Source organism: Ambystoma mexicanum, chromosome 11, assembly GCF_040938575.1.
Source record: "Ambystoma mexicanum isolate Mex_15411 chromosome 11, UKY_AmexF1_1, whole genome shotgun sequence".
Lineage (NCBI taxonomy): Eukaryota > Metazoa > Chordata > Amphibia > Caudata > Ambystomatidae > Ambystoma > Ambystoma mexicanum.
This window is the reverse complement of record NC_090934.1, coordinates 1,481,919,141-1,481,943,781: the sequence shown is the minus strand read 5'-3', so window position 1 is coordinate 1,481,943,781 and position 24,641 is coordinate 1,481,919,141. Positions and strand designations below refer to the sequence as shown.

Sequence of the window (24,641 nt, the reverse complement as noted above, 5' to 3'; positions counted from 1 at the left end):
GGCAGGTGCATTACCATGCCGAGCTAACTTATTGGAGTTTAAATGAATGGTCTCTGGTTTAAATCAGCCATGGACATGTAACCTGGGAGAGAGTGGGGCTAAATGACTGCTTAAGAGAGAGAGGCAGAGAGACAGCATGGGGGAGGTGGGAGGCAGATGAAAGAGGCAAAGAAAAAGGGACAGGTGACAAGTGAGATGGATGCAAAAAATATTCAGAAAGAAAAATAAAGCCAGGAAAGTAAACATGGAAAATAATAAAGTGAGATACAAAATGTCAAAGCTAGAAAAATAAAATAAATTAAAGAGAAAAAAGTTAGAAATTAAGAACAACGAGAATGGTCCACTGTTCCACGCCTCTCAAAATGAAGGCTAGGGGTGATGAATGGATGGCCTTCTCACGTTGAAGGGAGCAGCACATCCTACTTTTACAAGATGCTTGCTAACACGTCATGCAACCACCATGCCTGCTAACACGTAATCTTTCTGCCCCCAGCATGCCTGCTAACACTTCAGCGTGCTGCCCCCAGCATGCCTGCTAACACTTCAGCGTGCTGCCCCCAGCATGCCTGCTAACACTTCAGCGTGCTGCCCCCAGCATGCCTGCTAACAGTCCGGCCTGCTGCATCCAGCATGTCTGCTAAAATGTCAGCCTGCTGCACCCAGCATGCCTGCTAAAACTTCAGCCTGCTGCACCCAGCATGCCTGCTAACACTCGAGCCTGCTGCACCCAGCATGCCTGCTAACACTCTGGCCTGCTGCATCCAGCATTCCTGCTAACACTCCAGACTGCTGCACCCAGCATGCCTGCTAACACTCCAGACTGCTGCACCCAGCATGTCTGCTAACACTTCAGCCTGCTGCCCCTAGCATGCCTGCTAACAGTCCGGCCTGCTGCACCAGCATGCCTGCTAACACTCTAGCCTGCTGCACACATCATGCTTGCTAACACTCGAGCCTGCTGCACCCAGCATGCCTGCTAACACTTCAGCCTGCCGCACACATCATGCTTGCTAACACTCGAGCCTGCTGCACCCAGCATGCCTGCTAACACTTTAGCCTCCTGCCCCCAGCATGTCTGCTAACACTCCAGACTGCTGCACCCAGCATGCCTGCTAACACTTTAGCCTGCTGCACACATCATGCCTGCTAACACTCCAGACTGCTGCACCCAGCATGCCTGCTAACACTCCAGACTGCTGCACCCAGCATGCCTGCTAACACTCCAGACTGCTGCACCCAGCATGCCTGCTAACACTTTAGCCTCCTGCCCCCAGCATGTCTGCTAACACTCCGGCCTGCTGCACACATCATGCCTGCTAACACTCCGGCCTGCTGCACACATCATGCCTGCTAACACTCCGGCCTGCTGCACACATCATGCCTGCTAACACTTTAGCCTCCTGCCCCCAGCATGTCTGCTAACACTCCAGACTGCTGCACCCAGCATGCCTGCTAACACTGCGGCCTGCTGCATCCAGCATGCCTGCTAACACTTTAGCCTCCTGCCCCCAGCATGTCTGCTAACACTCCGGCCTGCTGCACACATCATGCCTGCTAACACTTCAGCGTGCTGCCCCCAGCATGCCTGCTAACAGTCCGGCCTGCTGCATCCAGCATGTCTGCTAAAATGTCAGCCTGCTGCACCCAGCATTCCTGCTAACACTTCAGCCTGCTGCACCCAGCATGCCTGCTAACACTTTAGCCTCCTGCCCCCAGCATGCCTGCTAACACTCCAGACTGCTGCACCCAGCATGTCTGCTAACACTTCAGCCTGCTGCCCCTAGCATGCCTGCTAACACTTCAGCCTGCTGCCCCTAGCATGCCTGCTAACACTCTAGCCTGCTGCGCCCAGCATGCCTGCTAACACTCCAGACTGCTGCGCCCAGCATGCCTGCTAACACTTTAGCCTCCTGCCCCCAGCATGTCTGCTAACACTTTAGCCTCCTGCCCCCAGCATGTCTGCTAACACTGCGGCCTCCTGCCCCCAGCATGCCTGCTAACACTCCAGACTGCTGCACCCAGCATGCCTGCTAACACTCCAGACTGCTGCGCCCAGCATGCCTGCTAACACTTTAGCCTCCTGCCCCCAGCATGTCTGCTAACACTGCGGCCTCCTGCCCCCAGCATGCCTGCTAACACTCCAGACTGCTGCACCCAGCATGCCTGCTAACACTCCAGACTGCTGCGCCCAGCATGCCTGCTAACACTTTAGCCTCCTGCCCCCAGCATGCCTGCTAACACTCCAGACTGCTGCACCCAGCATGCCTGCTAACACTCCAGACTGCTGCACCCAGCATGCCTGCTAACACTCCAGACTGCTGCGCCCAGCATGCCTGCTAACACTTTAGCCTCCTGCCCCCAGCATGTCTGCTAACACTGCGGCCTGCTGCATCCAGCATGTCTGGTATTTGTAGCTCTTCTGACTAGTTTCGTGGCACTGCAATGAAAACGGAACACACCGGGGGCAAAAAGACACTCCTGTCCCCGTTGATCAGGCAGTGCTGAGCCAGTTGCCCCTGCTGCCCCCGTCCACTCGGCCCCATCGCCCCCCGCTTCCCCCCCCCCCCCCATTGGCTAGCCCATGGCATGGCGCATGGCCTCCAGTGGAGTCGAGGGGTCGCTGCACCGTGACCCGGGCCGCCTCCACGGCCGGGGCGTGGCTCTGACGGCAGCAATGGGGGGTTCTCGTCGCACACCTGCGCAGGGAGAAAGGGGTGGCTCTCGGGGGGAGGCGGGCTCCCCTCTCTGGTGAACGATGCCCCGCCTTTTATCTGGTCCCTCTGGGCACCGAGGCTGGCATTGTGTCCTCCAGGTGCTTTGCACGAGGAAGCTTCCGTGGAAAGGTAAACACGTGCCCCCCCCGCACCCCCGCCTACTTGTGTAATATGAGAACTGATGCCCGCCTCCTGGGGGGCGGGGGGAGGGGAGCCCTGGTCTGTGTGTGGCACTGAGCCCTGTCAGGGGTTTGGCTCCTGATTTCACCCGCAGCTCGCGCCCTCGCCGAGCCTCACCTTCCCCCTGTTGCCCAATCAGGTGGCTGAGTTTTTTAAAGTGTCTCTTCTCCTCTGCAGGTGCTGAGTGCTGCCCGCGGGGCTTGGCAGCGCTCGTGAGGCTGAGGCGGAGGGGGAGGGGCCTCGGAAAGTTTTGCAAGCTCAGCTTTCAGCATCGGCGGCGGCAGCAGAAGCAGCAGCAGAAGCAGCAGCACTCGGCGGAGCAGCGGTCACCCCGGATCCCGGACTCGCGCAAGACCCCTGGATTTACAAGGCGAGACCCTCCGGTGAAAGGCGGGCGTCGAGGAATCGCGGCTGAAAGGCGGAGGGCCCTCGGCTGAAAGGCGGGCGGATCTCTCCCGGAGCGAAGGCGACGCGGCTCGGCCGGGCATGGCGCCGACCCTTGGCTGGCTGATCCCGGCGCTGCACACGCTGTGCCTGGCAGCAGGGCTGGCAGCGGGCACAGAGGGGCTGGTGCCCAGGCTCAGCTTCAAGTACGGTAAGAGAGGCTGCCTCCGGGGGAGGGGGCACGGGGGTACTGCCTTATACAACTGTGCACAAGATAGCTCAATGTGTTCGGGGGAGGGGGTCAATGCTGTGGTTTGTATACAGTGTGTAAGATAGCTCAATGTGTTGGGGGGAGGGGGTCTATGCTGTGTTATTTATGCAGCGCATAAGATAGCTCAATGTGTTCGGGGGAGGGGGTCAATGCTGTGTTATTTATGCAGCGCATAAGATAGCTCAATGTGTTGGGGGGAGGGGGTCTATGCTGTGTTATTTATGCAGCGCATAAGATAGCTCAATGTGTTCGGGGGAGGGGGTCAATGCTGTGTTATTTATGCAGCGCATAAGATAGCTCAATGTGTTGGGGGGAGGGGGTTTATGCTGTGTTATGTATACAGTGCGTAAGATAGCTCAATGTGTTCATGCGTCTGTTGCCAAGGAGCTGTAAATCATTCTGTTGCGCCAGAGGGCGACTGGCAATGGATTGTATTACCCCCCCCCCCACTCCACTCCCCCCTCACCTATTATGCAGATGTGAGTTTCGTATCGGACTTCACTGGGACTTGCAAACTTGTCTTGTTAACTCTGTGCTGCGACAGCCCCGCTGCGTCTAGCGCCCAGAGGCCAGTCAGGGCGCGCACGTGTTTCATAGATACGAGGTCACGTTGCAGAGCCTTATGACTGGCTAATAGCAGCACACGAAGCTTGTGGGTCAGGATTGCAAACCCATGTTCTGTAATGGGGTCGCACCACCCCCAATTGCTAATGGACGCATGTGCTGGCAGGGCGCCTGTCATGGCATGTTACATGGATGTGGAAACGCAGCCGTTTCAGAGTGTCTTATCCTGTCTATGCTGAGCCTGCTCTCCAGAGCCCATGGTCTTGGGTGCGGCCCCCATGAGTGTGGGGGGTGCCCTCGGGAGGGGGGGAGTGGAGTCCAGAACGTGGGTCCCGATGGGGTTCCCTCGGCATCTGCCGCTCTTCTGGGGCGCCTCTACTGTCTACCTGGCTGATTTTATCCCCCACCCCAACACCCCACAGCATCGTTTGCGCGCCATTCTGCCCGCAAATCCCCGTTCGTCAAGCAGGGAATTGCGCACAGAATGGCGCGCAAATCCCCGTTTTACACGCAAATAATCCCACGAATCCGGGTGTGAATGTCTCTCCGCGATTGAGGTTTGCGCGTCTGCAAAAGCGCCAAGAACGGACACAAGGCGAGAGGCACTCCCAGGACATCTGAGGGGTGGTGGGGTCGCGGGGGGGGGGGCGGAATAGAAGCAATGGAGTGTGCTGTCCATATCTACACAAATTGACAAGGGGGGTGGTCCTGGGAGTCCCTCTGCCAGACATTAGTCCTGGTTGCTAGAGACTTACCCAGAGTCTTTAGCTCACTATCTTTTCACAGAGAAGAAATATCCCAAACATATCAGTCTTTGTCCTGCCCTGGGGCAGTCCAGCACCGAAATGCGAGGCAATTCTCCTCTGAACAAGAGTACCAACAGCAACCCCAGACACATGTTTCGGTCTGGTGGGACCTCATCAGTAGGGTGGAGCTGTGCCCCTCTAAGAATAGTGAGCAAGGGGTCCACGTCTGGATTCCCCTAGTAACTTAGGGTGAGACCCAAAGTTACTTAAATATGCAAATTACCAATGGGGGTCCTGGGAGTCCCTCTGCCAGACATTAGTCCTGTTTACGAGGGACTTACCCAGAGTCTTTAGCTCACTATCTTTCACAGAGAAGAAATATCCCAAACATATCAGTCTTTGTCCTGCCCTGGGGCAGTCCAGCACCGAAATACCACCAGGCAATTCTCCTCTGAACAAGAGTACCAAGAGCCACTCCAGACATGTTTGTCGGTCTGATTGGACCTCATCAGTAGGGAGTAGTCTACACAATGACATGTCTGGTGCTGCTGAACCCCCTTCTTTGTCGTGCATTATGGGAGCTGTAGTCTCGCGGCGTGTGCCTGGTGAGGGTGGCTTTCTGCTTTCTGCTATGGAGGGGGGCTTCCACCTGATTTCAGTAGCCAGGAAGAGTTGTCTCCGGACCAGTGGGCACGTGGATGCGACTTTTGTACAGGATGTGGGGGAGCTGGCAAGTCCTAGACACCCCAACCGCCGCCCCCCTCCTCCCCACGCACGTGGGCGTTATATTCACATAAGTCAGAGCACTCGTTGATGAAGAAGGCATGCAGGGGCCAGGGTGCATGTGCCATGATGAGGCCTGGTGCTGCACCTTGGATGGGGAGGTGGCATGGAATACTTCTACTGCACCCATCGCCACGGGAGGGGTCTTATGGCGCCGAGGCTTTGCGGGAGGCTTGGGGTATTCTGCCCCCTGCCAGGGGTGAACCAGCCTGTGCCCTGTGTAGTAAGGGACCAGAAAGCTAGGAACGGTAGTGCCAAGAGAGGCCAGGTGTATTCCTGTCTTTACTTTTATCAATGTGTGTGATCTTGGACAAACCACATTCCTGTGCTGTGGTTTCCTTGGCAGCCAACGTGAAAGTGCTAGCACGCAGGCACCCCTCGCATTGTGTGCCCAAGACCCGAGAGTGTCAGAGCCGGGCGGCGATGTGGCCCTGCCCTGGTCCCTCTCCCCTGCCCCCTCTCCTCTGCCCCCTCGCGGCCTTCTCGCCCCGGCCGCTCGGCCTCTTGTTGCCTTGTACATGCACTCCCAGCCGGGACTGGAGCCCAGGGCCTGCTCTTTGCACACGGCCCCCGGGAAGGCGGCCCAGTCTTGCATAAATAATTGGCGGGCTGGGGAGACTGGCCGGCCCCGTCCTGCGGGAGGGGGGGCACACACTTTCCTTGCTCCTCCTTCCTCAAAGTACTAGACACCAACGTGTTGACTGGCCTCGTGTGCTGCGGATCGGGCCCCTGCACGAGGTGACCTCCGGTGGGGGGGGGGAGCAGATGCAAACAGCTGGATTACGATAGGAACGCCGTGTGTGGACCCCCCAGGTGCTCGTAAACACGCGGGTGGAGAACGTCTCCCGAAGCTCCTGCTGCAGTAGCAGCCCCCGCAGGCCAGGGGAGGGTGGGCGGGGGGGGCGGGGGGGGGCAGAGAAACAGACATGGTGATATTTTTGTATGGCAATATTTTTGCAGGGATATTAACAACTAGAACCATTCCAGGCCCTCAGGCCGCATTAACAGAAGCCCCTTTCATGGCTTTGATAGTGTTACATTAGTCAATTGGAGGCATCTTACACTCGCTTTCTCGTGTGAAGTTCCCGCGGGTAAGGCGACACAGTTCCCAGGCCAGAGGTAGACGGTAGAGACTTCTGGTTTCCACAGGAGCCAGAGTAAGCTCCTTCTGGCGTCAGACGCATGGCCGTGATTCACAGATTTGATGTATGATAGGTTTGAACCTGTGTTGCTCAGTGTCGTCTTGCTTCCAAGGCGAGCACGCTCCCCCCTGAGCTATCCTCCCACCACAGAACGTTTTCCTATGGGATTGTACCATTTTAAAACACCTGCATAAAACAGGCCATGGTCTCTCCAGCCAAGGCCTGTAACCACTCTAACCGCACTGTTCTGAATTACCTGTAGGCGGTTACCTTTCGTCTTTTGGATACCAGTCAAAAGACTACAGCAGTAGTCGATTTCAGACCCTACTATGGCCCTGGTGATAGTTTCAGCATTGGTTTGGGAGACATATGGACGAAGATGGGCCAGCAATTTAATATAAAAGGCAGAAGAAGAAACAAGGCTGCTGACCTGTGCCTCATCTCTAGATGCTGGGCCAGGATAAGGCCTAGCGTCTTGACTTTCTTTTTTGTTGCAAAATTACTCTGAGACACCTAGTTCTTTTTAGCATATTGGGGTGCCAAACACCATAAGCTCGGTCTTGTCTGTGTTCGTGGCCAAGGCCTTTCGCACCGTCCAGCTTTGGATGAGATGTTACACTCTATTCATATTGATTTCAGCTTCTTCATGAGCACCGGTCAAGGGGGCCACTTTGTGTGTTATCTGCATAATTCGTAAAGGCCACATCATTCTGTTCTAGGAGGTCAAAGAAGGGGACCGTGAAAATATTATAAAGGGAGGGGAGACCCATGCCCCCTGGGGGGCGCCACATTCCAGGGTAACAGACGGGGCCTCCGCCTCTCCAGAATATTCTCAACACTCTATTGCTAAAAATGACCAGATCTAGGATGCCGCTTCGACCGAAAAATATGCAGTCTCCCTCAACCTGGAGACCAATATAGAGTGGTCCCCCAGGGCGAAGGCTGCGGACAGATCCAATAACACGAGAAGAGAAGCCTAACACTTGTCCATACCATCAAGGAGCCTAGATTTCAGCTCCAATAATGCTGTCTCGTCCCGTGGCCTTGTCGGAAACCAGACTGAAATTTGCTGAGGATAGGAAATTTGTTTAGGTGGGCGGCAATTTGGATATAGGCCACGCAGTCTAATATCTTGAAGAGGAAGGGAGCATTGGTGATTGGACGATAATTTAAAGACGTTCTGGGACATAACCCTCTTTTTTTTCATTAGAATCAGAGTTATCCATGCCTCTTTTATTTCTCCTGGAACTCAATTTTCAGAGAAGTATGCCTTCAAAAACTTCACGATAGATTCAATCAATAAGGATGAACAAGATTGGATAATCAAAGCTGAACATGGATCGCCCTTGCAGCGAATAGATTTAAGACGGTCAGTGATGCTCACCAGTTCTCAAGCCGATATGGGCGAAAACTTATATTCGTGCAATGATGAATTGCCTTTTAAAGTCCCGGCTTCCACACCTACTGACTGCGTTTTATGAGATGCCTTTCCTTTCTGAGCAACTTCAGTCTTGATTTTTTTCTAATTTGCCTAACATAGCTGCCTGAATAGACGAACACCATGCCTCATCCTTCATACAAGTGTCTTAATACTGAGGCCTTAAGTTTTTTTAAGTCAGCAGAAAACTGTAAATTCTGAATCCGTGTATCCTTACAGTGTTTCGTGTATCCTTACAGTGTTTATTTGTTTTGAATCCGATTTATGAATCCGTGTATCCTTAGTGTTTCGTGTATCCTTACAGTGTTTCTTTTTTTATGAATCCGTGTATCCTTACAGTTTTTTTTTTTGTTTTTTTTTAAAGGAGCCAGGAACTTATATTTACTCTCATGTCTTTCCTTCGGTTAATTTTCTTTCAAGGAGGGCCAGGGGGGGGCATATTCAACGTGGGGCAATTTAAAGCAACATAAAAGCAGTCAAGATAAGCAGTAAGCGCCATAAAGAATGGGGTTCAGCCTCTCCCTGAGCTTTTATATAACCTCTATTTGCTCTTGTCCTTTCTTTATGTCTAAGGTCATTGAATGCAAATTAGCTCGTTCTCCCGCCGTTTTCCCCAGAATGACCCTCATTTCAATGGTCCAGTGCTTTCAAGTGTCCTGTATGCACGTTGCTTCCTTATAAAAAAAATAAAAAAAAACAGAAAAATAAAATTAAATCAATTCTAGTCCTGGTTTTTACTTTGCATTCTGGAACTTGTAGTGACGAATTTCACCATTATAGATCCAGGACTACAAATCCCAAAATGGAAGTTAAAACCAGGCCTGGACTAGGGCCTCCCGAGTGGAATGGACAATGTTCACAGGAATACAGTTGCTCCCATTTCACATCCACAAGTAATTGCTTCATGGTCCAAAAAGGAATAGGCGAGGGGGTGGGGTGCGGGCACAGGTGGAGACCAGTGCATTCTAATTTGCCGCCTCACTTCCGGTTAGGTGGCTCGTTAGCCACCAGGCACACCGAGCACCCACCAAAGGATGGACGTTAATTATGTTTTTATTGGGCAGCGAGAGAGCCGGGCATTCTTGCATATTCATGCATAGAAGGCGTTTCACCCCAGAAGTCATCGTTCACACACTGCGGAGCACCGTGACACACTGCATGCGCTCTGAAGCAGCCATGGAAGCATGTGGCGCTATACAATGTTCCATATATTTGCAAACATGGTGGCAGAATTCGGAGCACAGTCAGTGGCTGCAAAAGGGGGCATGCATCAAGGATGTGGGGTGGACAGTGAGCATGCGCCATGAGGCACCCACAGGCATTTCTGGTTTTCATGGAAGCATTCAAGGTGATGACTCAACATTTCTCACCCTATCTCCTAGGCTGATATGAATTTCAGTTGGGAATGGTTTGTACTGGGTCCAGCTGCTGCTCGGTGGGTTTAGAACACCTGTAGAACTGCTGTGGGCATCATGACAGCGGGATCGAGTCACACCTTGAAACTTGTTATTGGCGTCCAAAGGCGCCCCCACTTGCCCAGCATCACACAGGGTAGTTTGGTGGGGGTTTTTTTCTTCCTTTTGTCACACTTCATGACTTGTCTAAGTGCAGTACCAAACGTGTAGGTAGTCGCACAATACAGAGAAAGCGCAAGACTGTGGTGACCGGAGCTCTGGTGGCAGGATGTTTCTTGGTGTCAGTTCGTATTTTCCTTTGAGCTCTGGTGGCAGGATGTTTCTTGGTGTCAGTTCGTATTTTCCTTTGAGCTCTGGTGCCAGGATGTTCCTCTGTTTCTGTTCGTATTTTCCTTTGAGCTCTGGTGGCAGGATGTTTCTTGGTGGCAGGATGTTTCTTGGTGTTAGTTTGTATTTTCATTTTGAGCTCTGGTGGCGGGATGTTTCTTGGTGTCAGTTCGTATTTTCCTTTGAGCTCTGGTGCCAGGATGTTCCTTGGTGTCTGTTCGTATTTTCATTTGAGCTCTGGTGGCAGGATGTTTCTCGGTGTCTGTTCGTATTTTCCCTTGAGCTCTGGTGGCATGATGTTTCTTGGCATCAGTTTGTATTTTCCTTTGAGCTCTGGTGGCAGGATGTTACTTGGCATCAGTTTGTATTTTCCTTTATTTTCCTTTGAGCTCTGGTGGCAGGATGTTTCTTGGTGTCAGTTCCTATTTTCCTTTGAGCTCTGGTGGCAGGATGTTTCTTGGTGTCAGTTCGTATTTTCCTTTGAGCTCTGGTGCCAGGATGTTCCTCTGTTTCTGTTCGTATTTTCCTTTGAGCTCTGGTGGCAGGATGTTTCTTGGTGGCGGGATGTTTCTTGGTGTCAGTTCGTATTTTCCTTTGAGCTCTGGTGCCAGGATGTTCCTTGGTGTCTGTTCGTATTTTCATTTGAGCTCTGGTGGCAGGATGTTTCTCGGTGTCTGTTCGTATTTTCCCTTGAGCTCTGGTGGCAGGATGTTTCTTGGCATCAGTTTGTATTTTCCTTTGAGCTCTGGTGGCAGGATGTTTCTTGGCATCAGTTTGTATTTTCCTTTATTTTCCTTTGAGCTCTGGTGGCAGGATGTTTCTTGGTGTCAGTTCCTATTTTCCTTTGAGCTCTGGTGGCAGGAGGTTTCTTGATGTCAGTTCGTATTTTCCTTTGAGCTCTGGTGGCAGGATGTTTCTTGGTGTCAGTTCGTATTTTCCTTTGAGCTCTGGTGGCAGGATGTTTCTTGGTGTCAGTTCCTCTTTTCCTTTGAGCTCTGGTGGCAGGAGGTTTCTTGGTGTCAGTTCCTCTTTTCCTTTGAGCTCTGGTGGCAGGATGTTTCTTGGTGTCAGTTCCTCTTTTCCTTTGAGCTCTGGTGGCAGGATGTTTCTTGGTGTCAGTTCCTCTTTTCCTTTGAGCTCTGGTGGCAGGGTGTTTCTTGGTGTCAGTTCCTATTTTCCTTTGAGCTCTGGTGGCAGGATGTTTCTCGGTGTCTGTTCGTATTTTCCCTTGAGCTCTGGTGGCAGGATGTTTCTTGGCATCAGTTTGTATTTTCCTTTGAGCTCTGGTGGCAGGATGTTTCTTGGCATCAGTTTGTATTTTCCTATATTTTCCTTTGAGCTCTGGTGGCAGGATGTTTCTTGGTGTCAGTTCCTATTTTCCTTTGAGCTCTGGTGGCAGGATGTTTCTTGGTGTCAGTTCGTATTTTCCTTTGAGCTCTGGTGGCAGGATGTTTCTTGGCATCAGTTTGTATTTTCCTTTGAGCTCTGGTGGCAGGATGTTTCTTGGCATCAGTTTGTATTTTCCTTTGAGCTCTGGTGGCAGGATGTTTCTTGGCATCAGTTTGTATTTTCCTTTATTTTCCTTTGAGCTCTGGTGGCAGGATGTTTCTTGGTGTCAGTTCGTATTTTCCTTTGAGCTCTGGTGGCAGGATGTTTCTTGGTGTCAGTTCGTATTTTCCTTTGAGCTCTGGTGCCAGGATGTTTCTCTGTTTCTGTTCGTATTTTCCTTTGACCTCTGGTGGCAGGATGTTTCTTGGTGTCAGTTCGTATTTTCCTTTGAGCTCTGGTGGCAGGAGGTTTCTTGGTGTCAGTTCCTCTTTTCCTTTGAGCTCTGGTGGCAGGATGTTTCTTGGTGTCAGTTCCTATTTTCCTTTGAGCTCTGGTGGCAGGATGTTTCTTGGCATCAGTTTGTATTTTCCTTTGAGCTCTGGTGGCAGGATGTTTCTTGGCATCAGTTTGTATTTTCCTTTGAGCTCTGGTGGCAGGATGTTTCTTGGTGTCAGTTCCTCTTTTCCTTTGAGCTCTGGTGGCAGGATGTTTCTTGGCATCAGTTTGTATTTTCCTTTGAGCTCTGGTGGCAGGATGTTTCTTGGCATCAGTTTGTATTTTCCTTTGAGCTCTGGTGGCAGGATGTTTCTTGGTGTCAGTTCCTCTTTTCCTTTGAGCTCTGGTGGCAGGATGTTTCTTGGTGTCAGTTCGTATTTTCCTTTGAGCTCTGGTGGCAGGATGTTTCTTGGTGTCAGTTCGTATTTTCCTTTGAGCTCTGGTGGCAGGATGTTTCTTGGCATCAGTTTGTATTTTCCTTTGAGCTCTGGTGGCAGGATGTTTCTTGGCATCAGTTTGTATTTTCCTTTGAGCTCTGGTGGCAGGATGTTTCTTGGCATCAGTTCCTATTTTCCTTTGAGCTCTGGTGGCAGGAGGTTTCTTGGTGTCAGTTCCTCTTTTCCTTTGAGCTCTGGTGGCAGGGTGTTTCTTGGTTTCAGTTTGTTTTTTCATTTGACCAGTAGACCTTTTCCACTGGCAGGGAGTCGCAGACCCCGCACCAAAGGAACATATTGGGGACAGTGTCTGTGCGCTGCTGTTTTAGAGTTACAGGTGCCCGTAGATTGCCTTGTGTTGGTAAAGATGTGGCAATCACAGACCAAAGAAATGCATGTGTTGTGCGTTCGAATAGTGGGGTGCATGCCAGCCAATCTCACCTTTTCATGTGCCACGTTTGTCAATGATTGCACCAATTTGGTTTAATAGGGGTACATTTTGGTGCCCACAAGAGTTCCAGCCATCGGGCCACCATTTCTCCTGTCCTGGGCATCATTTCAAATGTCTTCTACATTTGGTGTTTACACCAAAGTGTTCCATGTGCTGCTTGGGGTGCGTTATGCAAAGGATTAATATTACTATTTATACTGTGTTTATTCATGACTTGTAAAGCGCCCAGAGCTGCAGAATACTGCTTCGAGTCACGGGTGAGTGGAAAGGGTGTTTAGTAGGAGATGTGGAGGAGGAAAGCGGCTCTTTTGGGGGGTCTTCATGGTTACCAGGCCTGAGAAGTATCCCCTCACTCTAGGCGCTGTCCATGAAGCTCTCCAAAGTGCTGGGTTGAGCTCAAGTTCCCAGACAGACCTCTGGAAAGCTCCCCACCATACCCCACGACCAGAGGCCCTTCTTGCTGATAGAGATCATCCATGAGCGGTGATTATTAGATACCGAGGCTTGAGCCTCATTACTCCATCCTCTCGGGCCTCATTACTCCATCTTCTCTGTGCTTCATTAGTCCATCCTCTCGTGGCCTCATTAGTCCATCCACTCGGGGCCTCATTAGTCCATCCACTCGGGGCCTCATTAGTCCATCCACTCGGGGCCTCATTGGTCCATCCACTCGGGGCCTCATTGGTCCATCCTCTCGGGCCCTCATTAGTCCATCCTCTCGGGGCCTCATTAGTCCATCCACTCGGGGCCTCATTAGTCCATCCACTCGGGACCTCATTAGTCCATCCACTCGGGGCCTCATTAGTCCATCCTCTCGGGGTCCACATTACTCCATCCTCTCGGGGCCGCATTACTCCATCCTCTCGGGGCCTCATTACTCCATCCTCTCGGGGCCTCATTACTCCATCCTCTCGGGGTCCGCATTACTCCATCCACTCGGGGTCCGCGTTACTCCATCCACTCGGGGTCCACATTACTCCATCCTCTCGGGGCCTCATTACTCCATCCTCTCGGGGCCTCATTACTCCATCCTCTCGGGGCCTCATTACTCCATCCTCTCGGGCCGCATTACTCCATCCTCTCGGGGCCTCATTACTCCATCCTCTCGGGCCGCATTACTCCATCCTCTCGGGCCGCATTACTCCATCCTCTCGGGGGGTGTCATTATTCCATCCTCTCGGGCCGCATTACTCCAGTCATTGCTCCATCTTCATGGGGCCTCATTACTCCATCCTCTCGGGGCCTCATTACTCCATCCTCTCGGGGCCTCATTACTCCATCCTCTCGGACTGCATTACTCCATCCTCTCGGGCCGCATTACTCCATCCTCTCGGGGGTGTCATTATTCCATCCTCTCGGGCCGCATTACTCCATTCATTACTCCATCTTCATGGGGCCTCATTACTCCATCCTCTCTGGGCCTCATTACTCCATCCTCTCGGGGGCCGCATTACTCCATCCTCTCGGGGGCCGCATTACTCCATCCTCTCGGGGGCCGCATTACTCCATCCTCTCGGGGGCCGCATTACTCCATCCTCTTGGGGCCTCATTACTACATCCTCTTGGGGCCTCATTACTCCATCCTCTTGGACCACATAATTCCATCCTCTTGGGCCTCATTACTCCATCCTCTCGGGTGTCATTATTCCTTCCTCTCGGGATCCGCATTACTCCATCCACTCGGGGTCCGCACTACTCCATCCTCTCGGACTGCATTACTACATCCTCTCGGGCCGCATTACTCCATCCTCTCGGGGGGTGTCATTATTCCATCCTCTCGGGCCGCATTACTCCAGTCATTGCTCCATCTTCATGGGGCCTCATTACTTCATCCTCTCGGGGGCCTCATTACTCCATCTTCATGGGGCCTCATTACTCCATCTTCATGGGGCCTCATTACTCCATCCTCTCGGGGCCTCATTACTGCATCCTCTCGGGGCCTCATTTCTCCATGTTCTCGGAGCCTTATTACTCCATCCTCTCGGGGTCCGCATTACTCCATCCTCTCGGGGTCCGCATTACTCCATCCTCTCGGGGTCCGCACTACTCCATCCTCTCGGACTGCATTACTCCATCCTCTCGGGCCGCATCACTCCATCCTCTCGGGAGCCTCATTACTCCATCCTCTCGGGGGCCGCATTACTCCATCCTCTCGGGGGCCTCATTACTCCATCTTCATGGGGCCTCATTACTCCATCCTCTCGGGGGCCGCATTACTCCATCCTCTCGGGGCCTCTTTACTCCATCTTCATGGGGCCTCATTACTCCATCCTCTCGGGGGCCGCATTACTCCATCCTCTCGGGGCCTCATTACTCCATCCTCTCGGGGCCTCTTTACTCCATGTTCTCGGAGCCTCATTACTCCATCCTCTCGGGGCGAGTGTGTACTCAGGGTGCTCTGTGTGGACTTGTCACGGGGAGAGGAGGGGGGGCTGCTTTCATAGGGTCGAGCTGCTCCCAGGCCAGGAGCTATTTATAATCGGTCGCTTGAGAAGTACCCTGAGCCCAGGGCCTCGCGGGATGGTGATGTTTTTACGGCCCCAGTAGTGGGAGGGAGGCTGTCCTCCCACATCTGGGACCCACTGCATCCAGCTTAGGGTGGGCGCGGGCCGGGATAATGGGGTAATTGAACCTCACTTCCTTGAGCTGGGCAGTGGGCGCTGGCGGGCAAGTATTCCAGTGGCCAGAGCCTGGCTCCGGGCTCCAGGTCTGTAACACCTTTAAAAAGGCGGGAACCTACAAAGACGTGTGGGCGAAGAAGGGTGAGGGGCGTTCCTAGCACGTGCCTGGCAAATGTAACATGGGTGCAAGCATCTATCGCGGGGGTCTATGCCCCCCCCACCCCCCGGCATCCTCCCCACACCTGTAGTGGTGGTGCAAGGCTCTTTAAAGGGACTACAGTGACTGCTTTTAACAGAACATGTGAGCCTGGAAGTGTTTTTTTGTGGGGGGGGGGGGCGGTCCGAAGTGGAAGCGGTGTAGGTAAGTGACAGGATGAAGTAATGAAATAACCACAACACCCTCACCCCCGCCCCCCCCTTCCTAACAGGTCATAGAGTGCCATAATCATGAGACCAGACTCCCCGGTAAGGTGGACAAACTTTGGCCACAAGCTTTATTATGTAATGGGGGGGGGGGGCTACTCCACCGTAGGGCCGACTCGAGGCGGATCCCTGCCGCCCTTCATACCAAAGCGTGGGACTTTCTAATGAGCCGGCTTTGCTTTTATGCGGCGCGTGTCCCGCACCCTCTTGCGAGGCGCTAGCTCTTCTCTGGGCTTATCTCATCCTCCCTCCCATCTGTCCCTCAGCTCTATGTTGCCTCCCTTAATTAGCCGCGGGCTTCCTTCACTTTCTTGCGTTGCCTCTTGCGGGGCGATAGTAGTTTCCTTCCTTTAGATTTCAGTGGTTCGACTCTTTTAGTGGTGCTTGTTTTACCCCGTAGCCTCTTCCCAGTGGTAACTGTCGTGTCGCGTCATTTATTAAGGCCGCTCCTACACCGGGCACTACTTATGGGAGGGAGGTTTGTTATTCCGTTTTTTTTCAGCGTGCCGCCCTTGGAAGCCCGAAGCGCCGGTGCCATTGGGAAGGGGGGCACTGGAGGGGCTACCTTGCCCTCCCCCGATATAGGCCAAAAAAGGGCCTGATGGCAGGTAGCCCCCTTTGGCACATCAAAGGCCCTGTGCCCTCCCTTCCGTCCGGATGGGGAGCGGTGGGGGGGCTTTGATGTAGCTGTCAGGGGCAGCCAGGGACCACGTGTTTGGCAGCTGTTTGTTACTTGTCCCTGCCATCTTCCAGCCTGCTCGGGCGCCTGGGTCCCTTTTGTCTGGGACGTCTAGTGTCCCTCCCTGCACACCTGGGGTTGCTCACATCCCCTGGGGAGGGGCGCTCCCTCCTGCAAGCCCACCTCCCACTTATGCCTGCGGGGCCAATGTGAATAAGTAGTTAATATAACTCCTGGGTGGGGGCGAGTGGGGTTTGGAAACAGTATTTTTGCTGAAGGGGGCGCTCACTATAGGGACGCTTGAATGCCACCGCTCGAGACCATCCTTGCTGCTTCCATTCTTAGGGTAGGCCGGAAAGCCCCCGCCCAGAAAGCAGGGTGGGCTATAAAGCCAGGAGTGCTTTAAGACCCTGATGACATGGAGCCAGTTGCCTACTAGCCCTCTGGGTATGTTTGGTCTCCACTGGGACCAGGCTTGTTGCTGAGAGAAGACCGGATTGCAAAATGTTTAACTCTTGTTGTTTTCAAGCAAACAGCGCCTTGGTATTCGGATCGTGCCAAGTTTATGCGCCATGGAGGCCATGTGTGGCATGTCGGCACTTTGCGTCATGGAGGCCATGTGTGGCATCTCAGCACTTTGCGTCGTGTGTGGCATCTCGGCACTTTGCCTCGTGGAGGCCATGTGTGGCATCTCGGCACTTTGCCTCATGAAGGCCATGTGTGGCATGTCGGCACTTTGCCTCATGGAGGCCATGTGTGGCATCTCGGCACTTTGCCTCATGGAGGCCATGTGTGGCATGTCGGCACTTTGCCTCGTGGAGGCCATGTGTGGCATCTCGGCACTTTGCCTCATGGAGGCCATGTGTGGCATCTCGGCACTTTGCCTCGTGGAGGCCATGTGTGGCATCTCGGCACTTTGCCTCATGGAGGCCATGTGTGGCATCTCAGCACTTTGCGTCGTGGAGGGCCATGTGTGGCATGTCGGCACTTTGCGTCGTGGAGGCCATGTGTGGCATCTCAGCACTTTGCGTCGTGGAGGCCATGTGTGGCATGTCGGCACTTTGCCTCGTGGAGGCCATGTGTGGCATGTCGGCACTTTGCCTCGTGGAGGCCATGTGTGGCATGTCGGCACTTTGCCTCGTGGAGGCCATGTGTGGCATCTCGGCACTTTGCCTCGTGGAGGCCATGTGTGGCATCTCAGCACTTTGCGTCGTGGAGGCCATGTGTGGCATGTCGGCACTTTGCGTCGTGGAGGCCATGTGTGGCATCTCAGCACTTTGCGTCGTGGAGGCCATGTGTGGCATGTCGGCACTTTGCGTCGTGGAGGCCATGTGTGGCATCTCGGCACTTTGCGTCGTGGAGGCCATGTGTGGCATCTCGGCACTTTGCCTCGTGGAGGCCATGTGTGGCATGTCGGCACTTTGCCTCGTGGAGGCCATGTGTGGCATCTCGGCACTTTGCCTCGTGGAGGCCATGTGTGGCATCTCGGCACTTTGCCTCGTGGAGGCCATGTGTGGCATGTCGGCACTTTGCGTCATGGAGGCCATGTGTGGCATCTCGGCACTTTGCCTCGTGGAGGCCATGTGTGGCATGTCGGCACTTTGCGTCGTGGAGGCCATGTGTGGCATCTCGGCACTTTGCGTCGTGGAGGCCATGTGTGGCATCTCGGCACTTTGCCTCGTGGAGGCCATGTGTGGCATCTCGGCACTTTGCCTCATGGAGGCCATGTGTGGCATCTCGGCACTTTGCCTCATGGAGGCCATGTGTGGCATGTCGGCATTTTGCGTCGTGGAGGCCATGTGTGGCATGTCGGCACTTTGCGTCGTGGAGGCCATGTGTGGCATCTCGGCACTTTGCCTCGTGGAGGCCATGTGTGGCATGTCGGCACTTTGCGTCGTGGAGGCCATGTGTGGCATCTCAGCACTTTGCCTCGTGGAGGCCATGTGTGGCATGTCGGCACTTTGCGTCATGGAGGCCATGTGTGGCATCTCGGCACTTTGCCTCGTGGAGGCCATGTGTGGCATCTCAGCACTTTGCCTCATGGAGGCCATGTGTGGCATGTCGGCACTTTGCCTCGTGGAGGCCATGTGTGGCATCTCAGCACTTTGTCTCGTGGAGGCCATGTGTGGCATCTCAGCACTTTGCCTCGTGGAGGCCATGTGTGGCATCTCAGCACTTTGCCTCGTGTGTGGCATCTCAGCACTTTGCCTCGTGGAGGCCATGTGTGGCATCTCAGCACTTTGCGTCGTGGAGGCCATGTGTGGCATGTCGGCACTTTGCCTCGTGGAGGCCATGTGTGGCATGTCGGCACTTTGCGTCGTGGAGGCCATGTGTGGCATCTCAACACTTTGCCTCGTGGAGGCCATGTGTGGCATGTCGGCACTTTGCGTCATGGAGGCCATGTGTGGCATCTCGGCACTTTGTCTCGTGGAGGCCATGTGTGGCATCTCGGCACTTTGCCTCGTGGAGGCCATGTGTGGCATGTCGGCACTTTGCCTCGTGGAGGCCATGTGTGGCATCTCAGCACTTTGTCTCGTGGAGGCCATGTGTGGCATCTCAGCACTTTGCCTCGTGGAGGCCATGTGTGGCATCTCAGCACTTTGCCTCGTGTGTGGCATCTCAGCACTTTGCCTCGTGGAGGCCATGTGTGGCATCTCAGCACTTTGCGTCGTGGAGGCCATGTGTGGCATGTCGGCACTTTGCCTCGTGGAGGCCATGTGTGGCATGTCGGCACTTTGCGTCATGGAGGCCATGTGTGGCATCTCGGCACTTTGTCTCGTGGAGGCCATGTGTGGCATCTCAGCACTTTGCCTCATGGAGGCCATGTGTGGCATGTCGGCACTTTGCCTCATGGAGGCCATGTGTGGCATCTCAGCACTTTGTCTCGTGGAGGCCATGTGTGGCATCTCAGCACTTTGCCTCGTGGAGGCCATGTGTGGCATCTCAGCACTTTGCCTCGTGTGTGGCATCTCAGCACTTTGCCTCGTGGAGGCCATGTGTGGCATCTCAGCACTTTGCGTCGTGGAGGCCATGTGTGGCATCTCGGCACTTTGCCTCGTGGAGGCCATGTGTGGCATCTCGGCACTTTGCCTCGTGGAGGCCATGTGTGGCATGTCGGCACTTTGCCTCGTGGAGGCCATGTGTGGCATGTCGGCACTTTGTGTCATGGAGGCCATGTGTGGCATCTCAGCACTTTGCCTCGTGTGTGGCATCTCAGCACTTTGCCTCCTGGAGGCCATGTGTGGCATCTCAGCACTTTGCCTCATGTGTGGCATCTCAGCACTTTGCGTCGTGGAGGCCATGTGTGGCATCTCAGCACTTTGCGTCGTGGAGGCCATGTGTGGCATCTCAGCACTTTGCCTCATGGAGGCCATGTGTGGCATGTCGGCACTTTGCGTCATGGAGGCCATGTGTGGCATCTCAGCACTTTGCCTCGTGTGTGGCATCTCAGCACTTTGCCTCATGGAGGCCATGTGTGGCATCTCAGCACTTTGCCTCGTGGAGGCCATGTGTGGCATCTCGGCACTTTGCCTCGTGGAGGCCATGTGTGGCATGTCGGCACTTTGCGTCATGGAGGCCATGTGTGGCATCTCAGCACTTTGTCTCGTGGAGGCCATGTGTGGCATCTCGGCACTTTGCCTCGTGGAGGCCATGTGTGGCATGTCGGCACTTTGTCTCGTGGAGGCCATGTGTGGCATCTCAGCACTTTGCCTCATGGAGGCCATGTGTGGCATGTCGGCACTTTGCCTCATGGAGGCCATGTGTGGCATCTCAGCACTTTGCCTCGTGGAGGCCATGTGTGGCATCTCGGCACTTTGTCTCGTGGAGGCCATGTGTGGCATCTCAGCACTTTGCCTCATGGAGGCCATGTGTGGCATGTCGGCACTTTGCCTCATGGAGGCCATGTGTGGCATCTCAGCACTTTGTCTCGTGGAGGCCATGTGTGGCATCTCAGCACTTTGCCTCGTGGAGGCCATGTGTGGCATCTCAGCACTTTGCCTCGTGTGTGGCATCTCAGCACTTTGCCTCGTGGAGGCCATGTGTGGCATCTCAGCACTTTGCCTCGTGGAGGCCATGTGTGGCATCTCGGCACTTTGCCTCGTGGAGGCCATGTGTGGCATGTCGGCACTTTGCCTCGTGGAGGCCATGTGTGGCATGTCGGCACTTTGCGTCATGGAGGCCATGTGTGGCATCTCAGCACTTTGCCTCGTGTGTGGCATCTCAGCACTTTGCCTCATGGAGGCCATGTGTGGCATCTCAGCACTTTGCCTCATGTGTGGCATCTCAGCACTTTGCGTCGTGGAGGCCATGTGTGGCATCTCGGCACTTTGCCTCGTGGATGCCATGTGTGGCATCTCGGCACTTTGCCTCGTGGAGGCCATGTGTGGCATGTTGGCACTTTGCCTCGTGGAGGCCATGTGTGGCATGTCGGCACTTTGCCTCGTGCAGGCCATGTGTGACATCTCGGCACTTTGCCTCATGGAGGCCATGTGTGGCATCTCAGCACTTTGCCTCGTGGAGGCCATGTGTGGCATGTCGGCACTTTGCCTCGTGGAGGCCATGTGTGGCATGTCGGCACTTTGCCTCATGGAGGCCATGTGTGGCATCTCATTACTTTGCCTAATTCTAATGGCCTAAACGAAACCACAAGCCGCAGAAAACAATACGTTTCTCAAGGCGCAGGCAGGACAGGCTAAGCGTGTCACGCGTGCCATGGGACCATTTGGCAGCTGTGCGTGGTATGTATGTGTGTGTGGCGTGAATAGAAGCAGGCATGTGGTACTCATGTGTGCACATACACGGAGCTAGTATCCCTTTTTTGGGCAGGCTGTTCATTTTCTTTAAGGCATACAAAAACATTACACATGGCCAATTCCTCCCCCACAGCGCCACCATGCAGTCATCTGTTGCAAGCGTTCCCCTTTGTTTATTTGACTTATTTTCACATTTATAAAGCACACTGAGCCCAAAGGCTTCAAGGCGCTGGTTGCAAGGTTAGTTACGAGGATGCACTGTCTGCAGTTGGTTGGCATCGGCCAGTCTTTTAAAGTAGCAAAGGACCGTCAGCAAAGAGCACATTCTTGAGGTGTTTCTTGAATGTCCGGTCGGATGGCGCTGCTCTTAGCGTGGGGGGCAGCGTATTCCAGTATTTTAAGGTCGATGACTGGGACCCTTCATCCACCTGCTCTCTTTAGATTGGATCTGGGGATGGTCAGTCAGTCTGTGGGTATTCGTGGAGCGGGTGGTCTTGATGACGCCATTTTTTTAAATGTGTGTGACAGGTAGGCCGGGCCATGGTTGGTGAAGCATTTGTGCGAAATGGCTGATGTTTTAAAGATGGTGCACCCTCTAACAGGGAGCCAGTGAGCCTGTTTCCTAGCAGCGGATATATGCTCCCACTTGGGGATGTTCAGTGCAGCTCGGAGGACATTGTTCTGCATGACTTGTAAGTTGTTGATATTACGGGTGGACGTACATGCAAGAGTTACAGTAGTCCAGTCTTGGGCCAATAAGCGCCCGAGAGATGTGTAGGCAGCTGTCCGAGGAAAGAAACGGTCTGCTGCTGTTGCTTAGTTTTGTGGCATAGGCTGCTGAGGAGACGATGGCATTGACCTGCCGTGTTAGCAAAAGGGTGGCATCAGGGTGGACGGCCATGGTCTTTACGTTGCTCGACACTGGGACAGGGATTCCCTTGAAGGTAAAGGAGCTGTAGGCTTTGTCAAGTTTGTTGAGGACGGCTTGGAGGCCAACAAGGATTTCCGTCTCGTTGTTCAGACGAAGCAGATGAGAGGCCATCCATGCCTGTCTCGTTTGATACACTGAGCGCAGCGTGTCCGAGTCGAAGGCATAGTTGTTGGAGACTGAAACAAGGATCTGCGCGTCGTCGGCATAGTTGGTATTCATCGAGCAGATAAACTAACGGTTTTGTAAACATGTTATACAGTGTCGGGGAGACGCAGGAGCCTTGTGGAACTCCACGAGTGACTGCGGAGGGGGAGGTGGCGGCAGTGTCTGCAAACACTCTCATGGATCTGTTAGCCAGGAAGGAGGCGATCCTGGAAATGGTTTCCGGCAAGAAGTTGGCTGCTGTGGAGAGGTGCTGACATTGGATTTGGTGGTCCACCAGATCAAAGGCTGCAGACTGGTCTAACAGAAGCAGGATCGCTGACTTACCAGCATTCTTGATGTCATCTAACTGGTTTTTCAAGTCAAGCAATGCAGATTCGGTTCCGTGACCAGGTCTGAACCCAGATTGGGGCAAGCCCAGGATTCTATTAGCTTCGAGGTAGAGCTGTATCTGGATACAGGCAGCTCGATCGAGGGTCTTCAGAAGAAACGGGACTGTAGTTGTTAGGTATTTCTGGGTCTAGGGTGGGATTCTTGAGTAAAGGGAGCACCCAGGCTTCCTTCAGGCTGGACGGCACTTGACAGGACGAGAAGGAGACCTTGATGATGAATGAATGGTGAGAGGGCTTCAGTGCAGTCCATGAGGTGAGGCACAGGCAATGAAAAGTTTAGCTTCAGCGATTCAAAGCTCCAAATGTCCCACGTGCTGAGGGCGAGTATGCTCGTCCTATTTGCATAGACATGCATGATAGTGCAGCAGTTATGGGGTTAAACAAGACTTTCCCAGCTGAGGGTGGACCTCAATCTTAGATTCTCAGTCCTCCACGCACGTGCCGACGTCATTCCGGCGTTACTCCCGACCCCAGTGATCTTCTTGGGATGGTGTCACTTTCAGTTTGGCTTCTCGGATAAATAAACCCAGAACTAGACTTCTCACAAGGACCCATGGATGCCTGCCGGCTTCATGGCGCACGGTGGCCCTGGATGGGCCAGAGAGGAGTTCACTCCATGCCTGGGAACGATAGGAGCCGCCAGGGCAGACTCTCTTCTGATGGGGCTTGACGGTCGGTCTAGTTTCTGACCACCACGGTCTTGGGCTAGCCTGTTCATGAACCACCTTCAGAATCACTGGCGCCCGCTGGCTCACATCTTAGCAACACCAGAGTCCTCCGCCTTCTGATAGGGTGAGGTTGCCCTCACCCTGGCTCAAGCCCTGGCTCAGAGCTCGCGGTTTTTCCATTGTGGTGCTGCGTTGTGTCGCACTTGTGGTGGTCGTCTTGCCGGGACATTGTACCTGTCCTGCAGCTTTCGCCTCGTGTTTACCTCCTGTCCTCGGTGACTGACTCAGCGCCGTCACCCATTTTCACCTCATGCCCTGCTAGGTGAGAAGGACTGGTGCTGCCTGTTGGCAGAGTGAGGCTTTCTGCTGCCTGTGCCTTCTAGAGATGGCGAGCGTCCCGCTGACGTCCCGTGTTTTACGCATGAGGCCCGGAAGATGGTGTAGGAAAGGGCCGCCGTGACACGCCAGGAGTCGCGCAACATGTGTATAGCACGTGCTCACCGCGCGAGGGCTGTGGTGATCATTGTGTTGCTCGTTCATGGTTTTAATTCCAATGCTGGTAGCACGAGTGCCCACCCTGCACCCTTTTGAGTTACCAAAGCACCTCAGATTCTATTCCCTGTTTCAAGAGTTCGCAGGGCGTGTGAGGTGAGGGAAGGCGTTCTTTCTCAGTTCTGGCTCCAAAGCTGTGGAACACTCTTCCTTCGCACCTTCGTGAGCTGCCTGATCACTTTTCATTTCGTAAATCTTGGGCAGGGTCCTTTCTGTAGCGCTCTCTGCATTCAGCAGCGCCCAGATGCCCTCCGTTCCTTGGTTTTGCGCTTTATAAATCGTCATGCAATAGAAAAGAAGACTATTTTGTTGTTTTCGCGGCTGAACGCTCCATTGGCAGAGGAGTGAGCAGACACTCCCGGGCGGGCGCAGGGTTTGAAATTAAGATTCAATGAGCAGGAGCTAAAGCCAGCTCCTGGGTGTCGGCCACCACCCAGGAGGCGGGAGCTACCGCCGGGGAACCTGGAGCGAGTACCCAGCGCACCGCGAACCTGATGGCCGTAACTTGATGCGCATTAAATGCAATCCCTTATATTTAGATGCGCCCCAATTCTTATTCATTCACATCCTGTCACGTGGGCCTCTTTCTAAGGCACCAGCTGGCCTGGGGAGCTAAAGGTAGCTCCTGGGAGCTGTTGGTGTCAAGCTAACCAGGCTCTCCTGGGGCAGAACAATTTCGCACCCTGCGGTGTCATCCGTGCGAAGCTGGTGAGTTGGCAGGTATGGATTGGTGGTGTGTTAGAATTAGAATGGTGCAACCCGAGGTCTTCTACATTATTCCATGTG

At 53.7% G+C, this 24,641-nt stretch overlaps 1 protein-coding gene across 1 annotated transcript in view; it reads left to right on the top strand.

Annotated features, from left to right (window-relative positions):
• The window catches only part of SEMA4B (semaphorin 4B), a 567,312-nt gene that overhangs the window by 341,125 nt on the left and 201,546 nt on the right, over positions 1 to 24,641 (top strand). Inside the window, exon 2 of the mRNA XM_069625216.1 lies at positions 3,072 to 3,489. Coding sequence (XP_069481317.1) covers positions 3,381 to 3,489 — 109 coding nt within the window. The 5' untranslated portion in view covers positions 3,072 to 3,380. The remainder of the gene's footprint in view (positions 1 to 3,071; positions 3,490 to 24,641) is intronic.